General features: G+C 45.6%; 1 protein-coding gene across 3 annotated transcripts in view; it reads right to left on the bottom strand.

Moving 5' to 3' along the window:
- Positions 1–268: 268 nt before the first annotated feature.
- The window catches only part of USP35 (ubiquitin specific peptidase 35), a 51061-nt gene continuing 28094 nt past the window's right edge, over positions 269–23235 (bottom strand). For all 3 annotated transcript variants that reach the window (XM_033947727.1, XM_033947729.1, XM_033947728.1), the window contains exons 6-11: positions 21024–21182; positions 17388–17581; positions 14146–14239; positions 5934–6040; positions 3358–4606; positions 269–1135 (exon numbers count right to left, since the gene is read on the bottom strand). In XM_033947727.1, coding sequence (XP_033803618.1) covers positions 968–1135; positions 3358–4606; positions 5934–6040; positions 14146–14239; positions 17388–17581; positions 21024–21182 — 1971 coding nt within the window. In that variant the 3' untranslated portion in view covers positions 269–967. The remainder of the gene's footprint in view (positions 1136–3357; positions 4607–5933; positions 6041–14145; positions 14240–17387; positions 17582–21023; positions 21183–23235) is intronic.

Genomic DNA, 23235 nt, shown 5'->3' with positions numbered 1-23235 from the left:
ACAAAAGACAATGTCTCGTAGCAATAACTGGCTTGGAATGCTTAATGCCTTCAGTCTACCACTGGTGAAAACATGAATGTAAAAAGACACAAAGAGGGGCTGAACAAATACAGTGTTCCCATGCGAATTCGCGGTTCGCGGACTCGCTCATTCGCGGTCTGCTCCGACCGCTTCTTCCTGTAGTAAAGTCGGGCTACACCAATCAGGAGCTGCGTGTCAAAGCAGCTCCTGATTGGTGTAGCCCGACTTTACTACAGGAAGCGACGGTCGGAGTAGACCGCGAGTGATTTTCTTCACCCGCCGGCGCTCCAGCTGCCCTCTCCTGCCTCTCCAGGTGCCCTCTCCTGCCTCCCCTTCCTTTTAATAGGCAATTTTTCAAAATTCACAGAGGATTCTGGAACGGAATCCCCATGAATTTCAGGGGAGTACTGTACATTTGAAGCTTTTGAGCAGTGTCGTCTACCCTGAAGCCTTGCTGACTGGCACTGATGCTCAACAGGTTGTATCTGTTACGTGCCCAAATTATAGGCAAACAGCAGTGGTGTAGTAAAGGGGGGCAGACTGCCCCGTGCGCCGTGGTGGGGGGGCAGCACCTCTCCGCCTCACCCCATCACATTCGTGCCATCCCTCCCCCATTCCGTACCTCTTTAGATCTTCGCTAGTGTGAGCAACTTCTCCTGCCTGTTGCTCGTGCCAGCCTGGTTCCCCTCTGAATCACTTCCGGGTCAAGGGGCCAGGAAGTGACATCAGAGGAAAATCCAACGCTGGTGCAAGGAGCATGCTGGAAAAAAGCCACTCATGCTGGCAAAGATTTAGAGGGTGAGCACAAGTTTGGAGTGAGGGGTGGAAAGGAGTGGGGGTGCATCACCGCCCCGGGCGCCTCCTACCCTTACTACATCACTAGCAAACATATTTTGCTGGAGCTTTGGTGTATATAGACAGGCATCTGTCTATCGTCCAATGCGTCTTAGAAAACAAGTCGATTAAATGATCCTGGACCTCCACCCCCTGCAGCTGGACTAAACCCTCCAGAGGAGCTGTCATCATCCTCATCGTCAAAATCTCGCCACCACAAAGGAGACACAGGTAATGGTGAAATGTAGGCAGCTCGGTTCCTCGCTTCTCTTTCTTGCTCCTAGAACGGGAAAAGTGAAACACGATTGATTACTACCAGTTGGCAGAAACTTATTCTCCTGCCACAGGAGCCAGTTTTGTGGGTTCCAGTGGCACTGAGCTCCCCCAGTATTGAGCAAGCTCCTTCAGTGTGTCGACTGCATGATTGAGCAACCATGGCCCTTCATAGGGTTATCAGACATCTAGAAAAACACGGACATGTCCTCTTTTTAAAGGTCTGTCCGGGTTCCTGGACGGACTTTTCAAAACCCGTAGATTGTCCAGGTTTTGGAAAGACCCAAGCTCCGGCTGCATCTGAAGGGCTTTCAACAAGCGTGCACGAATGACGTCACATGCAATCTAGATGTCGGGGAAAAAAGAGATGAGGCTTTGGGGGGGGGGGGGCTGGAGGCAGAACAAGGTAGGGCTGGGGGGCGGGGCCATGTGTCTGGGTTTGTTCATCGTCAAATATGATAACCCTAGTCTTCGAGGGTCACAACCCAGTTGGGTTTTCAAAATTTCCACAATGAACATGCATTAGATATGCCTACAATGTAAGCAGGACATACAAATCGATCTTATGCATATTCATTGTGGAAATCTTGAAAACCCAACTGTGACCTCAATGGCTGTGGTTGCCAATCCCTGGTCTAAGGAAAGGTAATTTTGTATTGTGTTTGGCATCAGTGATGTGGCACCCCCAAGGGATGTATCTGCTTCTATGTATACTCAAATCCAACCACCCTCAGTCTGGCTGATCTCGCCATGCATGGAAGCTAGCTCAGTTTTGTGAGGCCAGCTGCCCAGAGGGCTTTGTCTACATTCTAACAGATGACTACCTATTTCTAGTCCTTCTCCCTGAACCCAGCCAGTCTCTTCTCCCCCTTAACTACTATTCTTGTGCCCCAGTGTATCAAGTCCCATCTTCCTTCCCTTTCATAAAAGGCTGATAATCTCCTTCCCTCCTAACTCCAGATTATCCCCTCGGCCATAGATTCTGCTTTTGGTCCCTTCAGTTCTATTCACAGATCTACAGTTCACTCCACAGAATTTGGCATCTGCCCCTCCCCACTGGTCTACCTTAAGAGGTGGTCTTCTGTTGGTCCCCAGTAACAGCAGTGTTGCATATACTCTGCCTGTGGCCTTCTCTTCCTCTTTCCCTCCCCACTCCACCTCCTCTATCACTTCCTTTTTTTGCATGGACAGGACCAGTCAAAGGGAAAAGCTTCAGACCAGGCTGCAGGCAGCAAGTGTGCAATGCATCACTGCCATGGAGCAACAGAAGACCATCATTAATGTAGACTAGCGTGAGGGGCTGGTGATGTTGAATGATAGCTGGGAGGAAAGATGCTGGAACACGCCAAAGACAGGGGTTGGGAGTGGAAGAGAGCAGAAGATATGTCTGGAAAAGACAGGAGATGCTACAACATGATTATTTTACTAACTGCGATTCATTTTTTAAATTGTGATTAATGCATTAATCGCAGTTAATTGTGATGAACTTGCAGGCCTAGTAAAATGTGGATCTACATGCTAAATTCATCTAACTTTTGTGGCAAGAATGTGCAATAACCCAAAATACAGCAAGGCAAACGAGTGGTGGACACCTGGAATGCTCTCCCAGAGGAGGTTATTGCGGAATCCACCGTTCTAGGTTTTAAAAGCAAACTAGATGCACATCTCCTTACGAGAGGCATAGAGGGATACGGGTGACTAAAATTACGTCAGGTGTACACCTGGCTGGACCGAAGGTCTGATCCGGAGATGGCGGTTCTTATGTTCTTATGTCTGCAAGATCTAATGAAAAGAACCCATAGTAGACCAACCATAAACACTTGAATAAGTAAAGGATAGTGCCTGAGATGGTCACATTTCACCCAATAGGCTGCATCGGGGCAAAAATGCCCAAAATGGTGTATGTAGGAGAATTCGGCACTAAGAAAAATAGCTTGAGCTTCTCCAAGATCGATCTCCGCCTTAGTGGTGAATTCTCCTACATACACCGTTTTGGTCTTTTTGCCCCTGATATAGTCCATAAGGCAAAATGTGGCCATGATGAACCCAGGATACGTGCACATAAATTCACCCCCATAACCCTCACGCCATTTTTACACATAAAATATTATCTTAAGAGCAGAAAATCTTCACAAGGTTATCTATCCCCTTATGTGCATAAAATGAAAATGAATTCGTTCGGACATTCATCGGTTTACCGAGTCTTCACGGACAGGCAGAATGAGTTACCTGCATATACTTTATGTTGTCTTTGGAGATGGCTTCCATTAATACTTTGCTGAGAGAAGGTTCGCCTGGCTGCCAGCTAGCATCGGAGCTTGCCTCATGCGTTCTGCTGCTCTGCTCGTGCAACCTCTGTCTGTAGAAGAGCACGTATGCTGTGTCTTTGGGGAAGAAAGAGGTCACGTTGCAGACAGATTCAAAAGAGGAAAAGCAAACTCTGGTATCATTGAAGAGGTACCATTCAACTTCCAAATCTAAGTGCTTGTCTGAGGTAGATTTCAGTGCCCCACCTTCTGGTTTAGCTTGACTATTACTATTTGTACACTCCCTGGTGTAACAGTAGTAATGGCCACTTTCCGAGGACACTCCAGAATGCACTATCACGGTACAGAGGTCATACGTCGCAGACACGTATCCATTAACGGAACTTGGTTGGCTCTTTCCACGATGGCAAGTGTCATAGTATTCCCGGGTACCAACCAGGATTGGCAACTTCAGTAACAAGGGAATAGACACGTTGTCTAAGATCTTCTTCCTCCTCATGGTTTTCAAATCAAAGGAGAACCGCAGCAAAGTCAGGATGAGATATCGGGGTCCTTCAGCCAGCTCCACCACTTTCTCGGCATCCTGCAGAGAAGCGCATTTCGCGCAATGGTACTTGTTATCTGCTGTCAAGACTTCTGGGGACAAGTAATAGTTGACCAAGTCGGAGACTGACCAAGTGCACCCAGGACCGCTTGTTTGTTCTTCACATGCTGATGCTTGACCTTTCCTGGTATCAATGCAAAAATGATCTTCATCTTGGTCAACATGCCTAGAGGAAAAAGGCCCCTGTTCAACTGATCCTTGGGATCCCAGAGTCTCTATTGGTATTGTACGAGTGTGATATGCTCCAGGTTTAGGGTGCTCAGGTTTTGTGACAGGAGATTCATTTCCCTGATCTTGAGGTTTATAAATTGTCTGAGTGCTCTGGGCTCCAATGTCCTCTGGTGGCAAAATAGAACTTCTTGTGCTGAATGAGTTATTGAAGTTTTTGTCAGGAGGTGGAAAAGCCAAGGGCAGATCCGTGAACGATTCCTCCCTTGAGGAGACATTCTGGCATTTAAGGCAATGGATTTTTGTCACAATTTTGCCACCAAACGTTTTCTCGATTAACGTTCTGTTCCAGTCCTCATGATCTTTGGTGGGGGATCTGCGATTTGATTGCTTCAGCTTTTGACAAATTCTTTTCCCAGTTTTTTCCTCTTCATGTAGCCTTAAGCACAAAGAGAGAAAGATACATTATACAAGATTTCCATAAAATCCATAGTACACTCTTGATTCTAGTATAAATGTTTAATGGTCCATACACTGCAAAAACTATTTAGGAGATCCCATTCAAACCAACACACCAGGATAACCAAGTAATTACCTAAGTAACTAGTAGGCTCTCGTTATCTGGCCCCCGTGGGGATTGGTAGATGCCAAATAAATCTAGTTTCTGGTTCCTTGAGAGTTACTATCAAAAATAGTTTTGTCTCCCTTCCCACCTCACCTTTCTGATCTGTCTCGCTCTCTCTTCCTCTCTCTATCATCCCCCCACCCCTACTTGTAGGTTCAGCATCTGTTCCTCCCGTCTCACCCTCTTTTCTGGTCTGGGTCACTTTCTTTAACCACCCCCACCACCACTTATGGGTCCAGCATCCATCCATAGTAACATAACATAGTAACATAGTAAATGGCGGCAGATAAAGACCTGAATCCAGTGTGCCCATGAGTTATTCTCATTAAAAATACATGATTAAATTAAGTTGTCTCTTCTTTGATATTTCTGGGCCATAGACTAAAGTCCACCTAGTATTGTCCTAGGTTCCAACTACTGAAGTTGGCATCTAAGCTGACTCCAGCCTATCCAGCATCTGGAAATGTGGACATTGACATGTTGATGTCACGCGAATGCATGACATCATCACATCAATGTCCACGCATGAACAAAGGCCATACAGATGGGGCCCTGAGCCGCCAGTGGGGGGGGGGGGGAGATGCTGCCAGAGGAGTGGCTCATAGAGGAAGAGCGGTACCAGCACTAGCTGACTGCCTACAGAACGTATATCTCGCTGCAAGAGGCATGTCAGCTGACGCTGGCACCTCTCCTCCTTGCCGGCATTTCGCAGCACACCCAGAATCCCACCACGGCACACAGTTTGCAATACACTGGTGTAAACGCATGGCTGCCAGTCCCACCCCTTCCAACATCATTTCTTATTCCAGGGAAGAGCCAGCAACTATGGGTTTATACAGTGCAGCCCCATGATGGTTGTCTTTTGGTTTTCTGCTGCTACTGGTGCTAGTTTGAATGGAAGATGCTGTATTGAAGTAGGAAGGTGAGATGCTAGATGATGAAGGGGGACAAAGGCTGGATAGAAGAGGGAAAGAGAGGGGGCAAATGCTAGAAGGAAGGGCAAAGGAAAGAAGAGGCAGACACTGGATGAAAGTAGGGAGGAGAGAGAGATCATAAACCGGATGGAATTGAGAGGGGGCAGATGCTGAATGGAAGAGGGGAGGAGGTAGCAAATTCTACATTTTGTAATAGTTTAACTTACCGATTCAACAGGTATTTTAAATATTCAGAGCAGTCCTGCTGAGCCCCAGGATAAAACCAGGGAGGCAGTGAAGAAGACAGGAAGGACTCTGGCGAGATGGCTGGCCGCTGTAAAGAATGAATATAATAAAGCTGGCGTTGATTCCATGAGATATAGAGGTGTGAATAAAACATCACGTGAGTCAGTAAAGATTTCCTTTAAAATTTCCTCCATCCGACAATCAAGAACCCCTGTCCTTGAACCCCATTTCCTAAGGAATTTATAGAACAGCAGATTTAAACAGTTGATCATGACGACTCCAAATAGAGCCACAGAATCTTCGTTTGGAATCACAACTATAGCAACTAGAGAATGACACAGTAGCTGTTACCCCACGGGTAACCTGCCAAAATGGTGAGGAAAAACCTGTGTTCACCGTGACTACGGGGACAAGGCCATTCACCACTCTGTGGAGCAGTGAATGGCCTTGTCCCCGCAGTTAAGGGAGGGAACGCGTGCAGTCACCTATCACGCTCCCTCCCTACTGCCGCCCTCCTTACTGTCGCTACTGAGTTGAAACCAATGGTGTACCAAGGAAGGGGATGGGGGGGGGGGCGGTCCGCACCAGGTTTTCCTGCCCTACTGTGCAACTGGACCTGCACCTTCTTCCTTTCCTCCGGTCCGCGCCACTGTAGTCTTACCTCCCCGCTGCTGCTGCTATCGCCAACAGCGGAGAGGACTTTCCAGGCCAACCAATCACTGCCTGGCTGGCCTGGAACATCCTCTCCGACGTCAGAATTGACGTCGGAAAGAAGACTTCTTGTCAGCAATTAGCAGCGGCGCGGACCGGGGGAAAGGAAGGAGGGAGGCTTTTTTTTTTCTGCGGCAGGGAGGGAAGGATGTAGGCAGGTAAGCTGGCTGGCTTTAGCGCGGCAGGGAGGGAGGGAGAAAGGTAGGAAGGCAGGCAGGTTGGCTTTGGGGGTGGACAAAATCTGGAAGGCCACATAAGGACATAAGGAGGCACTGGGGACACTAAGGACACGGGAAGGAGGCACTGGGGGAACTATGGACACAGGACGGAGGCACTGGGGGCACTATGGACACAGGATGGAGGTACTGGGGGCACTAAGAACACGGGAAGGAGGCACTGGGGGCACTATGGACACAGGACGGAGGCACTGAGGGCACTATGGACACAGGACAGGGGCACTGGGGGCTCTATGGACATGGGAAGGAGGCACTGGGGGCACTAATGACATGGGAAGGAAGGAAAGAGGGAATAGAAAGGGACAATTGTTGGGCCTGAGCCACGTTACCTCTGACTTACTTTCTCTGCAGCAGAGTCGGCAGCCATGCTGAGGTGCAGGAAGGTCCCGCGATGACTCGTCTGCCGGCTCTGCTCCGGAAGAAGTAAGTTACGTCAGAGGGGGTGGACCCAGCAGATGCAGTCATTGTGGGACTTTGCCACAACTCCCTGCTTCTGCCAGGTCCACCCCCTCCGACATAACTTACTTCTTCCGGAGCAGAGCCAGCAGACGAGTCATCATGGGACCTTCCAGCATGCGGCTACCGAGTCCGCTCCAGAGCAAGTACGTCAGAGTGGGGTGGACTGGCAGCCAGCAGCTACAGTCATTGTGGGACCTTGCTGCATGAAGGAAGAGAAAGGAGCAGGACTGCTGGAATGGAAGAGTGGTAGAGGGAAAGAAAGGAGGCAGGGTGGTATGGAAGGGTGGTGCTGATGGAATTGATGCACAGAGAAAGGGGAGAGACATAAGGGGAAGGATATTGGAGGGAAAGAAAGGAGGCAGATGCTGATTGAAGAGGGGTGGATGGAGAGAGGAAGGGCAGACATTGGATGGTAGTGGGGAGCCTATGCTGGATGGAAATGCAGATGGGAGAGATAAGGGAGCAAATGCAGAAAGGAAATGGGAGGAGAGAAAGAGGGGAGCAGACAGAGAGAGGAGAAGGTACTAGATGGAAGGGTTAGAGAAAGAGGGTACATGATGGCAGGAGGGGATAAATAAAAGGAGGGCACATGATGGGGAGAAAAGGATTGAGTTAGGGAAACACTGGAGGGGTGAGGGAAAGAGGTGGTAAGCTTTAGGTAGACAGTAAAAAAGGAAATTGATGATAGGGTAGTAAGAACATAATCTAGACAAATGAAGAAAATAAATTGAAAAGGAAAATGAGGTATAAAAAGGAAAGGGATTGCAGAAGAGAGGTGTGGGAGAGGGAAGGAGAGGAGAGAGATGCCAGACCAATGGGGGTGAAAGGAGAGATGGAAGGAGGAGGCATACAGTTTCTGGAAGGGGCATAGAAGGAGAGAAGATGCCATATAGGGGAAGAGAGACGGCAGACAGTGGATGGAAGGAAGAGAGTTACAAGAAGATGAGGAAAGCAGAAACCACAGAAGACAAAGGTAGAAAAAAATTTTCTATTTATTTATTGCTTTAGGAGACATGTGTCACTGTTTCTGTGATGTTGCATTTTATGCAGAGTCCAGCTTCTTGCTGGTTCAATTTAACCTTTGTCTATGTATTTCTATTTTATCCCCCCTTTTACAAAACTGTGGAGCGTTTTTTAGCGCCAGCCGTGGTGGTAGCAGCTCTGATACTCAGAATTCTATGAGCGTCAGAACGGTTACCTCCGTAGCTAAATTACAGTTTTGTAAAAGAGGGAGGGGTTAGTTTGTGATTACATATTCCATACTAGGTGAAAGTGTTTTGTGTGTTCGAAAGACATGTTTTTTTGTTAGGATTGACTGCAGGATTGATCTGTACTAGTCTGGTTTGTTTAGTTTTACAATGGGTGTATTGATGTTGTATTGCTCATTGCAGTATGTAAGATGCTGCCTTTTTCTAGGTACTCATGTGTGACGTGTGGATTGTTACTAAAAATCATGTTTTCATACATATGGGGGGGTCGTCAAAAAATGATGGGCCTCGGATGTCACATATGCTAGGTACGCCACTGGTTGAAACAGCTCCCTTTCTCCCTCCCTGCCCCTTACCTTCGTGGCCGCGAGTCTAAATTGCCTTCTTACAGCAGCCGGAGCATTGAAGCTGCGTGTGGCTGCCGTAAAGGTCATCTCTGATGCAACCGGAAGTTGCAGCAGAGATGACCTTTATGGCAGCCATATGCAACTACAATGCTCCAACTGCTGTAAGAAGGCAGTTTAGACATCGCCGGCCACAGGTAAAGGGCAGGGAGGTTTGTCAGGGGGGTAAAAGTGCCACAAAGGTAAGGGGCAGAGAGGAGGAAATGTGGGGTGGAGAGGAAAAGATGCTGAAGGGAAATGGGTAAAACAGAGTGGGGAGAAGGACGCTGAAAGCACATGGGGAAGACAGAGGGGGGGAGAAGGATGCTGAAAGGACATGGGGAAGACAGAGGGGAGGAGAAGGATGCTGAAAGGACATGGGGAAGACAGAGGGGGGAGAAGGACGCTGAAAGGACATGGAGAAGACAGAGGAGGGGGGAGAAGGACACTGAAAGCACATGGGGAAGACAGAGTGGGGAGAAGGACGCTGAAAGCACATGGGGAAGACAGAGTGGGAGAAGACGCTGAAGGGAAATGGGGAAGAGAGAGTGTGGAGATGCCAGACTATGGGGGGAGCGGAGGGAAGAAGATGGGTGCCAGACCAATTTGGAAGGGGGGGAGAAAGGGAGAGGCACAGTAACAGAGCAAATGGAAGTCGCAGAGAGAAGATGGATGGAAGACAGTGGATGGAAGGAATTGAATGAGAAGATGAAGAAAGCAGAAACCAGACAACAAAGGTAGAAAAAAAATTATATTTCTTTTTTTTTCATTTCTTCAGGATAAAGTAGTATATTAGTTGTGTTGATAAAAATTTATAAACAAAGCCCTGCCAGCTGAACATCTCTTTCTCCAGTTCAGCAGCCAGAACTTTGATTTATAAGGAAGGAATAAGCTAAATATTGCAGTACTGAGGCTTGTATGGATGTTGCGGGGACGGTGATAGGGCGGTGAAGGGAATGGCAGTGACAGGGCAGTGAAGGGGACAGTGGGCCGGGGACGGTGCAGTGACGGGGACAGATTTTTTCCCCTGTGTCATTCTCTAATAGCAACCAAAAAGAGGGATGCACGCAGGCCGACGTGGCGCTGTAATTCAGCCAGCACAAGCTCAGCGGGTGCCAGGGCCTGCTTCAGTATTGTGAACTGAGGGCAGAGGACAGGGTGGACAGATGCACCAAAAAAGAGATACAACTAGGAGTGTTTTACTTAGTATAATGGGGAGCTTTTGTTCCCCATCCAGTGCTGCAGGTGCAAAGCGCGCAGGGGTAAAGTACGTGCCGGGATTTTATCCCAGTGTGTACTTCAGCCAACTGATCCTGGCTCCACTCCTCTTCCCCATGGATTTGGAAGGATGGACATTTTTTTAAAGAGGGGCATTCTGCAGCTAAAATCCCACAGAAAGCCCTCTGAAAAATTGTCCCCTAAGGGGAGAAGGCAGCAGCATTTATACTACAAACAAAATAGGAAGGAAAGTATAGAAAGAATCCAGAAAATATCATGAAACTACTCCACTTAAACTCTTGTCACATTTACGGTAAATCTTTTTTATTGAAAATGCAACAAAACATAGAGATCTAGCAAATATCCCCGCTGGTTCTGTGCTTCTCCACCTCCACTTTTTTGAGGGGGTCTTTATCTGCCTCCATTTACTATGTTCCTAATACTGCAGTAGGTTTCCCCCAGGTGTTTTGAGGAAGGAGGCAGTTTTCTTGGACTTGATTTTGGGGCGGCAGCCATTTTGTTTAAAGCAGCACTTCTCAACCCTCTCCTGGAAGCACACCTGGATTACCGCAGTGAATATGCATGAGATACGTTTGCCTATATTGGAGCTCCTTTGTATGCAAATCTACCTCACACGTATTCATTGTGGTAATCCTGGAAAGTGGACCGTCTAGGTGTGCCTGCAGGAGAGGGTTGAGAAGCTCTGCTTTAAAGGGTTCTAATTAGAGCTTTATGGTGTTTATTCCTGACTTGTGAGTCACAGCAAATGTGGTGGTGTCTTGTAGCTTTGCGGTGTATAATAGATTTTTAGAAATGTGCTGAGGATGGAAACTGGAACTATGAATGCAACTTTATCTCTCAACTGGTTTCCTGTATACAGTGTTTGTCAATAACCATTGCAAATTGAGGCTGTAGTGTCTGAAAAACATTGATACATTCCATGGAGGGTCCATTTTGAGTTTGATTGTGAGATGGGATGCACTGAAAGAGTTTAGAAATGTTTAAGGTTCTCCTTCTGTCCAAATTACGAACATATCATCTGTTCTATGTACTGGTAATATCTGGAGGGCTTGCTATGGTACATATTTAGGAATGTCTCCTCACATTCTGATACAAACAAGTTGACATACTGTGGTACAAAAGCAGTGGCGTAGTAAGAGGGGAGCAGACTGCCCCGGGCACCGTCTCGCTGGCACCTCTCTGCCCCCCCCAAGCCATGTTTGTGCCACCCCTTCCCCGCCCCCCAATACCTCTGTAAATCTTCATCACCGCGAGCAACTACTCTGGCCTGCTGCTCATGCCAGCCTGGCTCCCTCTGAAATCACTTCCGGGTCGCGGGGCCAGGAAGTGATATCAGAGGAAAAGCAAAGTCAGGGCAAGCAGCAAGCCAGAGAAATTGCTCGTGTTGGTGAAGATTTAAAGAGGTACGGGGTGGGAAGGGAGGGCACGTGTGTAGCGTGGGGGGGCAGAGAGGAGGATGCGGGAGGCGCCACCATCCCCAATGCCACCTATTCTTGTTACACCACTGTGCCTAGGGTGGTTATTTTACTGTCAGTAGGCATCCCTCTGGCCAGCCTGTAAGTAAGGGGGAGGGGGGGTTGAAGGAGGCATTGGGGGGTTGTGTGGCGGCAGGAGAGAGTGAGCATCTCTCCCACTGTCAGGTGGGGTTCGGGGGGTTGTTGCTTGGCAGCGGGAGGGAGTAGACATCTTTCCCACTGCAGGGGGGTATCAGGTGGGAGCTTGCTTGACTTCAGCAGCTCGATTTGGTTTTTTGGGCATTGGGGTTTTTTTTGCATTTATTCTGCGCATATGCCTATCGCCATCACCAGCGAAGGGCACATGCAGATTTAGTGAATCTTTGCTACTCTCCGCCAACCTCTTTTGCATGAGCATTGTCTGGAGAATAACTCGCTTTTTTGCAAATCGCTACAATAATGACTGTGACAGCGGCCCATCGGTTTTTAACGCAGATTTTTGAGAATCTAGCCCCTTTGTGCACTAGATTTCGTCATAATTGTTCACGCAAAACATTATTGAATAAATGGAGTATCTATATATACCATGTATCACACTGCTACTCATAAAAACATAATAGTCATACTGGTAGGCTAGATGGTCCATCTAGCCCAGTATCCCGCTTCCAATAATGGCCAATGCAGGTCACAAGTACCTACCGAAACAAAAAGACTTGCTTCTGAGTTTACCTCATCAGCGCAGAGATCTTTTCGTCTGTTCTTATATTTAATCCACAAGCCTGCTTTTAGAACCTACAGGGATTCCTGAAGAAGACAATAGTGTCGAAACACGGACCATGTGTGGTTCATTTGTTTCCAGTGGTTCAGGCCCTAGACATTTTTATGTGGATTATTTACTCATAAGAACATAACATAAGAACTGCCATCTCCAGATCAGACCTTGGGTCCATCAAGTCCGGTGATCCGCTCACACGGAGGCCCATCCAGGTGTAACCTAGCGAAAACTTAGTCACCCGTATCCTTCTATGCATCTTTTGAGGAGATGTGCATCTAACTTGCCCTTAAATCCTAGAACGGTGGGTTCCGCAGCAATCTCCACCGGGAGAGCGTTCCAGGTGTCCACTCATTTAAAAAAAGCCTTCATCTTGGACATCAACTCTCTGCAAGTCTTTTGTTTTGGTTGGTTCTCTTTTGTGGAGAAATCAGGGTTAACTTTCTTTGTCTGGGTCACAAGTACCTGGCAGAAATCCAAATAGTAGCAATTCAAAACGCTTCTATTAAAATTATCATGAATGCAAAAAAGTTCGACCATGCCTCGCCGCTTCTTTAAAAATCTCATTGGCTCCTAGTATCGCATAGAATAATTTACAAAATATGTCTGTTATCATTTAAGGCCCAACTCTTTAAATCTTCAGCTTTCATCGACAGGATTCTAATTCCCCACACCCCCACTAGAATTCTTCGGTCTAATGACCAACATCTGCTAACCGTTCCATCACTTAAAACCATTAATACACAAAGACAATATATTTTTTCCGTCGTGGCCCCTCAATTGTGGAATTCCTTGCCAATCTACTTAAGGGAGGAAAGAAACGTTGACAGATTTAAGAGTCAGTTAAAATGCTTTCTTTTTAAAGATGCATTTGACTGCTAGACATTGTAAAAACAAACCAAAATCCACCTTTATTTAAAAAAAAAAAAAAAAAAAACCCTCGTGTAATTTTCCTTGATTGTCTCATCTGTCTTTAATTATTGTATTTCTATCCTACTTACCCTACTGGTCTCGTCTGTTTTGAAAGTCATGTATTTGTTCTATAAACTTTTTGTTCTCCTGTGTATTGTTATAAACTATTTTTAGAATTGTACATCGCCCTGAATATATGAGAGGGCGATCAAACAAATTTTAAATAAACTTGAAAATAAACTATTCAAGAACCCCCAAAGAGTATCAAGATTCCATGCAGAATCTCAAATAGTAGCAACATTCCATATTACCAATCATAAGAACGTAAGAAGAGTCCTACTGGATTTCCAACAGTGGTCAATCCAGGACACAAGTACCTGGCAGAATCCCAATACCAGTAAATTTTTCCCATCTTTCATTCCCTCAAATTCAAAATTTCTGAGAAATTTACATCTCTAGCCTAAGAGGATTAGATCAGACCAGGTTTCAAATGCATTGTTGGAACAGTACTCTGTCAACAGCAAATAAATTTCCAGTAGCTACAGATCAAATTATTTTGATTGCCTAAGAATTTTCTCTGCCCCGTTTGGAAACCCAATGCATAAATGCAATTTTCTGTTCTACTAAGATGAGCAAGCAGGAGTCTAAGAATGTGTATCTGATGTTTTTCTTGGATGGTTGCATTTTGTATTTTCTCGTATGCATTGATCCTTTAATAAACACATTTCCAAAAAAAAAAAAAAAAAAGAACACTGACCCAGCACAATCCAGTAGGACCCATCAGAGCATCCACCAGCACGGAAACAGAGAAACACATACCTGACTGTGCTCCAAGAAGGCAAACAGCCACTGGAGCTTCACCATCAAGGGCTGAGAGTCGCTTTCTCTTAAACACAGCACTGACCGTCTGAAGCTTAAACAGAGAAAAATGAGCCATTATGCAACATCTCTGTTCGGATACATGTCGATATGCAAAAATACTATGCATGGAAAAAGCAAATTGCCATATGGCTTATATCCCAAGCTATCCCAAACATTTTTGCAGTGTAAGAAAAAAATACCCTAGATCAGATAGCCCCAAATGTTTCACCATTTCCATGGCCGAGGAAAGCAGGACACTCAGCCACGTAAGTGGATGACTTCATTCGATGGCACAGACAGAGAGTTTCTCACACAGCTTAGAAAAGGCTAGAAGATTTTTCTGAGCAAGTGCAGGACCTCTGGTCCCTTCAGTCCTGTGTAATAGCTTAAGAAATTCAACTCCAAAACATGGGGCGGACGGAGGAATGCATTTTGCTGTGGAAGGAGAATGCCTGTTGCAGGATTTCATTTAGCTCCGATATTCAGCGGGTCTTAACCAGACAGAAGTTGCTCCTCCCACTCAGTGGTGCCATACCTGGATTTTCAGTGGCATTATCCAGTTAAATGCAACTGAAAGTCCAGACATAAGAATAGCCTTACTGGGTCAGACCAATGGTCCATCAAGCCCAATAGCCCGTTCTCACGGTGGCCAATCCAGGTCACTAGTACCTGGCCAAAACCCAAAGAGCAGCAATATTCCATGTTACCGATACAGGGCAAGCAGTGGCTTCCCCCATGTCTTTCTCAATAACAGGACTTTTCCTCCAGGAACTTGTCCAAACCTTTCTTAAAACCACATCCTCTGGCAACGCATTCCAGAGCTTAACTATTCTCTGGGCAGAGTCAGATTTGACCTGGATATTTGCGATATTCAGTACCAGCACCAGCAAAAAAAGCTGTCCTAAGTTCACTGGATGATTATCTGAGGACAATATCAGGACAACAGTTGATGCTTAAAATCCTGTTATATCCCGGAATGCTATAGCTGGAATTTTAAGAGAAACACCAGCTACATAGGTTAAATATTGGGAGGGAGAAAGGGTTAGTTTTCTCCATTGTCAAGCAGGATCGATCATTCACAAACATGAGGATCCCTAGCTAAAAGTTGTCTTCCAAAAAAAAAAAAAATGGGGAAAGCAATAAACTGCAAAAAGGCAGAAGAATATGTTTTAATGGGGGCAAGCAGTTATTTCTGTAAAATAGAGCCGCTTGCTTTCTTGTCTATTCGCTTACTATGAAATCTGACTGTGTGTAGTCGCAAGGTCTTGAGCAAATCAGATTTTACAGTAAGCTAATCAGCTATGGCTTGGTATAGACAACACTGGAGTAGAACCACAGTGCCATGGCCTCAGTGCCAAAGCCAACTCACTTGAAGCCATTTGGGAGTGAAAAATGCAGTGGTCTCAACCTCCCTGTTCTTGACTTCAAGCCCAGTGTCTCCAAATGACTCTCAAAGTGGTGTCCCATTGAGGATAAACCTGATGTGGAAGAATCTGTCTCCTAATCGTCTTCCCAGATCCCTTGATGCCTAGAGATGGTCAATGAATGATGCAACTTATGACTTATTTGACACTGAAATCTTCAGAGCCAACAGAAGTGCACTAGACTTTGATGTAGATCTCAAGAGGTCAAGAACAGAGAATGACACGGTGACAAAATTCATCACCATTCCCGTCCCCGCGGATAACCGCAGGAAACCATCCCATATCATTCTTTTGTTTCTCAACCTCAGTCCTTCTATACCAGCATTCTTCAATGCAAGGCTTGAGGGTCAGTGGCTGTGCCCATTCATACTCTGATTCTTCCCTCTCTTCTTAAAGCATGACATGGAGGTGGTTTCCCGCGGTTATCCATGGGGATAGGAACAGTGATTAATTTTGTCACCGTGTCAAAGAAGCTTTAATCTTTGAAGATTTATAGCACTAGGTGAATATCTTAGCACAGAAGGCACAACCAGGAGAACTGTGCTCTATCCCCAGACATCTGATACAATCCCTGTGGTGGTTTGCTGGACATCTTTCAATGGCATGAGAAGCAACACTTGAAGCCAATGGCCTGATTCTCTGACATAGTGAGAAACATCAAAATCGCCAAATCAAACTTCAGCCAGGAAAAAATGCATAACTCAGAGCTACCATAACACCTCACCAAAGACGGTAAAGAAACTTCTGGCACTGCATAAAGTCAGTCAAACAAAGAAAAGGCAAGGGAGGTGTCTTGTCAACCAATGATTAATCTTTATTTCAAACAATGGTCCCTGCATAAAGAGAAACTGAATTTGCTTGATGATGCAAAGGGATACCCAAAGACCAACACAAATCAGAATAGTCAACCAAAATGTAAAGGAGAGATGGAGAAAATGCAACTGGCTGGTTAAGCAGACAAATAAAGAGCGAGGCACCTGCATGAAAGGCTGGAAAAATCATAAAGTTTTGTAATGCTTCGTGTTGGTGCCATTTGTGTAGCCAATTGACACTGCTTGTTGGCAGGAGGCTAAAGTTAACGACTGCTATTTATTATTTCTCTAGCGCTACCAAATGCATGCAGTGCTGTACATTAAACACACAAGAAACGGTATATAAGCTCTTTCAAGCAGGGACTGTCTCTTGTGTGTTTAATGTACATCGCTACGTTCATCTGGTAGTTCCTGTCGTTTAACCAGGAACTGAACGTTCTTTATGATTACAACATCAAAGCGAGGCCCAGCGGTTCAGTGGTAGACCTGATTTGTTCCCCAATACGCCTGCAGCTACAGACACGGCAGGATAGCATCCACCGCCCTTGGGGGAAGAAAGTCCCGGCCATTGTACAACAGCGACACAAGGGTCCATGACTGCAGGGTTCTGGAAGGTTCCCTGGCACCTCACCACTAGCAAAGGACCGCTGCTACGATGACGAAGCTGGGAGGAGGGAAAATCTACTGGTAGTTATGAATAAAGACTCATAGCTTCGGATCAAACGCTGGTTCTCTCTGGAATTTAAACTCCACAAAACTTTACACAAAAGGGAGAAATGGAAAGCCCTCGGAAAATAGAATGTTGCATCTTTCTGCCTCTCGTTTGTTGCTCTTTCAAAAACAATTATCCAAACACTTGTCCAATCTGGAATGGAAGAGATGGGTGCAGGTTTTGTGCATGCAGCTTTGTTTGCGGGCTTGCGAAAGGAAACGTTTGCACAAGCATATTAGACAAGGAACCTACTCGGGAGCCATGAAGAGAGCTTGAAGGACACTGTTCATGTAACAGGTGTTCCCCAAGTTCACCAGACCGATCTTGCCTGTGTCGGACTTTGAAATGAGTCGCGGGAAGAAGGGGCCCAGCTCACTCTTCTGGGAGGTCCAACCATTTTGACCCAGCAGCTGTTTGATTCTGTCTTCATTGGGAACTGGAAGGGCCTACGAGAGAAAAAAACCAAAGAAGAACGTATTCATCTGTGAAAGCTTTTACGCACTTTGGCTCCATGCGATTTTCAGAAGCCTTGTTTTCTCGGTGCACTGAAACAAGTGGGGGGGGGGGGGGCATGGCTGAGAATTTCTCCAGAACAGAGAGCCCGTGCAAGGGTATTAAGCATCATAGGCAAACATTCAGTTTTATGCATCCCCCTCTAAAAAAACAACTTTCAAGGTCCTTATCCACACCCCCGAGAACCCAATGAATACTAATAATCTTCTGTACAGGCAGTCCCCGAGTTACAGACACCCGACTTAAGAACAACTCGTACTTAAGAACGTAATCGTAGCTTCATTTGATTTCACTAAGCAGTATTTCCAGTGGCATAGCCTCCTACACAGATTCAGGAATGATGAATGGCCACCTTAAGAACAGTGTGCGGTTGCGCATGCTGTACTTTAGAGGGACGCAAAAGACAGAATGGAATTGTCCAATCCTCCAACTCATCTGATGGTATAAAAATCTTTATTCATCCAATGACACAATGGTTCATCCAACGACTCAATGACTTGACATGAACATGTTTTGGCCCAACAGACCTGCCTCAGGAGTCTTAAGAGCCTCCAACAGTAATGCCAATGTATCTTTGACTAGTGCTTCCACTCAAAAGGTGTTGCCAAACTCCAAACAAAACTCAACGAGAGATGTCATGCAGAATTGCTTGTAACCAAGTACTTGTCGTCAGACAAAGTGACGAGTGTACTTTTTAGGAGCAGGACGCTCGTCACTTTGCCTGACGTCAAGTACTTGGTTACAAGCAATTCTGCATGACATCTCTCGTTGATTTTTGTTTGGAGTTTGGCAACACCTTTTGAGTGGAAGCACTAGTCAAAGATTCATTGGCATTACTGTTGGAGGCTCTTAAGTCTCCTGAGGCAGGCCTGTTGGGCCGAAACGTGTGCTTGTCGAGTCATTGAGTCGTTGGATGAATAAAGATTGAATTACAGCAGCTGGGCCCGGGGAGGAGATAGGTGGGGGAATCGGGAGAGCTGGCTAAACCTGGACAGACTCCCCCATTTTTTTAAAAAATCAGCTGGGCACTCGGACAGTCCTCAAAAAAGAGGACATGTCTTGGTTTTCCTGACATCTGGTAACCCTATATTATGGTTCCTGCTATTCTCCTGCCTGCAGCTTGCTGCTTCCAGCTTGCACCGCTGACTGTCTTTCATCCCTCCAGCCTTCTGGTATTATTGGAGGAGTGTGTGGCGCAGTGGTTGGATCTACAGCCTCAGCACCCTGGGGTTGTGGGTTCAAACCCCGCACTGCTCCTTGTGACCCTGGGCAAGTCACTTAATCCTCCATATCCCCAGGTACGTTAGATAGATTGTGAGCCCACCGGGACAGATAGGGAAAATGCTTGAGTACCTGATTGTAAAAACCGCTTAGATAACCTTGATAGGCAGTATATAAAATCCTAATAAAACTTGAAAACTTGAAACTTAGTCAGTGATTTGGCTCTTTTTCATTTCACTCCCTTTTCCTATCCACCTGGTCAGCATGCTCTCCAAACTCAGCGCTCACAATTTCTAGCTGCGTTGCTCCATTTCACATGGTCAGCGGGGGAGGGAGGAGATTGTGGCAGAGGCAAAGGAGCCTCAGAAACAAGCATCTGCTTAGGGTCACCGGATTTTCGGGAATGAAAATCCGGACCTATGGCCCCGCCCCCAGGCCCGCCCCCATTCCATCCGAGTCACACCCCGTTCCGCCTGAGTCACGCTCCACTCTGCCTCCAGCCCCGCCCCCTCAACCTGGTCGCTTGTCGGGAGGGCGTCTGCGCAAGCACTGGTGTGACATGACGTAGCGTGCATGCGCGCAGGTACGTGATGTCACCGCGTTGCATCCGCGCATGTGCAGATGCCGTCCTGACGTCGCTGCTACCTGGAAAACTTTTCAAAACCCGGACAAAGTGCCGGGTTTTGACAAGCCGTCCGGGGAAATCTGGACATCTGATAATCCTACATCTGCTGCCACTGAGCTTACCAACCACCCCACAGCCTGTTATAATTAACAGAAATAATTAATAGTAATTGTTGTAGTAGTAGTATTTTGCCATTCTGCTAGGCCTATATTTGGTGGTTAAGTGTTTTGGCTCTCATGTCTATACCCTAGAGGAAAGGAGAGACTGGGGAGATATGATTCAGATGTTGAAATACTTGAAGGGTATTAACGTAGAACATAATCTTTTCCAGAGAAAGGAAAAAGGTAAAACCAGAGGACATAATTTGAGGTTGAGGGGTGGTAGATTCAAAGGCAATGTTAGGAAATTCTACTTTACGGAGAGGGTGGTAGATGCCTGGAATGCGCTCTTGAGAGAGGTGATGGAGAGGAAAACGTGACGGAGTTCAAAGAAGTGTGGGATGAACACAGAGGATTTAGAATCAGAAAATAATATTAAATATTGAACTAAGGCCAGTTACTGGGCAGACTTGCATGGTCTGTGTCTGTATATGGCCGTTTGGTGGAGGATGGGCTGGGGAGGGCTTCAATGGCTGGGAGAGTTTAGATGGGATGGAGTAGGTTTAAACGGAGATTTCGGCAGTTGGAACCCAAGTACTGTATTGGTTAGAGCTTTGGATTCTTGCCCAGAAATAGCTAAGAAGAAAAAATTAAAAAATTTAAATTGAATCAGGTTGGGCAGACTGGATGGACCATTCGGGTCTTTATCTGCCGTCATCTATTATGTTACTATGTAAGACTACAAATGCTACCACTTTCTATCACCCACACCACACGCAGCAAAAGCAAAAAAATCCTACTACTGCCAGACAGTACCTAAAATTAAGCCATAAAACAATGCATTTACGAAAATCACATTTGTGAAAAGTGTCTGTTCTGTTACAGGATAGTCAACAGTCATAGAAACATGATGGCGGATAAAGGCCAAATGGTCCATCCAGTCTGTCCATCCACAGCATCCACTATCTCTTCCTCTTCCTATTGGCTAAGGCTCTTTACACCTGCATTGTGATGTCATAGAACTCTATGGTTATAGAAACTTAGAAACATGATGGCAGATAAAGGCCAAACTTCCCATCCGCAGCATCCACTATCTCCTCCTCTCCCTATTGGCTAAGGCTCTTAACATTTGCATCTCCTCTTCCTATAGGCTAAAGCTCTTTACACCTGCATTGTGTTGTCATAGAACTTTATGATTATAGAAACATAGAAACATGATGGCAGATAAAGGCCAAATGGCCCATCTAGTCTGTCCATCCGCAGTAACCATTATCTCTTCCTCTCTTCGAGAGATCCCATGTGCCTATCCCCAGGCCCTCTTGAATTCAGACACAGTCTCTGTCTCCACCACCTCTTCTGGGAGACTGTTCCATGCATTTACCACCCTTTCTGTAAAAAAAGTATTTCCTTAGATGGGCTAATATATCTTACTTTTATTGTATCCATGACCGGTTCATATAGATCAGGAAACCCAGAAAAGCGAAAGATCATGCAGTGGATCAGCTCAGTCAACTGCCCCAGACATCTGTCTCCGGACTTGGAATTTTCATGGGAGAGAGCTGCCACCAGTCTGGGAATGTGTGGGAGAAGCTAGAAGGAAAACACATGCTCCTTGTGACTCTACACAGGTTACCTCCATGCTTATTTTTTATTTTGTTTTTTTCATCCAGTCTGGTTCTCTGATATTCTAACCACCTGATTCTATTCTAGGACCCCTGAGAAAGAAGTGTTTCTTCGAAACACGGACCGTGTCAGGTCCGTATGAACATTAGGACCAGTTTTTGGGGTTTTTTAATGTTTATGTATTTGTCTTATTTTTAATATATTTTTTTTGTTATTTTAATAAATTTCTATACCCTGCAGTTCTGTTTTGTTTTCTAAAATCACTTAATCCTCCATTGTTTCAAGTACAAAATAAGCACCTCTATATAATATGCAATGCAGCTCCTTATAGCCTGCAATTTTTGATGGGGAATCTTTGCGGCTTACACCAACGACTGCATTTGTGATTCCAAATTAGAAGTGAGCAGATTTAACATAGATAGTTCATGGTTGGAGGGAGTAATAAATGGGAAGTGGTAGACCGCAGATAGTGTACGTAACTAGAAGGGGAAAGGTATGTCCTTAGTCTTTTCTTGAAAAGACATTACATTACATTACATTAGTGATTTCTATTCCGCTTGTACCTTGCGGTTCAAAGCGGATTACATAAGAAGAAGCTGGACATTTCCAGGAGGGTACGTGACATTTAGGGTAAGACATAGTTACAGAATGAGTATAGACCTGGTAACATTGGATGAAAGCAGTTATATTACATTACATATCAAATCTTTTTCCAGGCGTTGGTAGGTAATATGAATCGGTAGGATGAATTAGGTTTGTTTTTGTTTTTTTTGGTCGGTTGAGGATATGGTGTCAGGGAGTGGGTAACCTGGTCGGTGTATGTGGAAGAGGAGATTAGGTGTTTTGAATATGCTTTTTGAAAAGTAGCGTTTTGAGTTCTTTGCGGAATGCTTTGAAGTCAGATGTTGAGGTTAACAATCTGGTTATGGAGGGTTCGAGTTTTGCTGCATGCGTTGCTATGAGGTTATCGTAAAGCTTTGTACGATGAGTGCCGTTGAGTGGTGGGTATGAGAATGGTGTCAGTGTTCTTCTTATTCTGGGTGGAAGGTTTCGGTGTAGGCGATCGATTAGATAGGCAGGTGCTGTACCGTTGAGTACTTTGAAGATTAGACAGTATAGTTTGAATTGGATTCTGGCTCTGATCGGTAGCCAATGTGAGTCTAGGTAGGCGTTAGTTATGTGGTCATATTTTCCGAGGGAATAGATTAGTCTGAGAGCCGTGTTCTGAATGGTCTGTAGTTTTTTGATCATTTTTGTAGGACATGGTAAATATAGGATATTGCAGTAGTCCACAAGTCCTAGTACCAGGGATTGAACAATGATCCTGTAGTGTTCTTTGTCGAAGAATTTCCTTATTTTTCGTAAGTTGCGCATTGTGAAGAATGCTTTTTGGGTAGTTTGTGGGAATGCTTTTTGGGTAGACAGTGTGTGGGAATTTGCCACAGACGAGTTGGTAGACTGTTCCAGATGTATGTAAACCACTTTGATTGTAACCACAGAAAATTTCCATCCCCTTTCCCTGTTTTATCCGTGGGTAAAAGGGGCAATAAATAATTAGAGTGACCCTAATATACCACCTCAAGAGAGACACGCTAAGTCAGTCTGGGTTTTATACCACTGTATACAGTACACAGAGATGCAATCCCACTAGGGTGATCAGAACTATATCCCATACACTGCTTGCCCTGGATCAGTGGCATGGAATGTTGCTACTATTTGGGATTCTGCCAGATGCTTGTGGCCTGGATTAGCCACTGTGGAGGCAAGAAACGGACCAGTGGTCTGACCCAGTATGGCTATTCTTATGTTCTTAGGCTAAGATACTATCTTCCCCGACCCTGAAGAAATAAATGAAACGGGTCGGTGAGGGGAGATGCGTTAACAACAATATAAGCTAAGTCAAATATAGAAATATATTTATAATATGCACAGATACAAAGCGTTGATAAATCACTACCAGGATCGATGAGGAATGCAGTCGCGTTGAGTTATCTTACTCATGTGGCAGTCTGAGTGTCCT

Source organism: Geotrypetes seraphini, chromosome 6 (genome assembly GCF_902459505.1).
Source record: "Geotrypetes seraphini chromosome 6, aGeoSer1.1, whole genome shotgun sequence".
Taxonomy (NCBI): Eukaryota; Metazoa; Chordata; class Amphibia; order Gymnophiona; family Dermophiidae; genus Geotrypetes; species Geotrypetes seraphini.
This window is presented reverse-complemented; position numbering and strand designations above follow the sequence as displayed.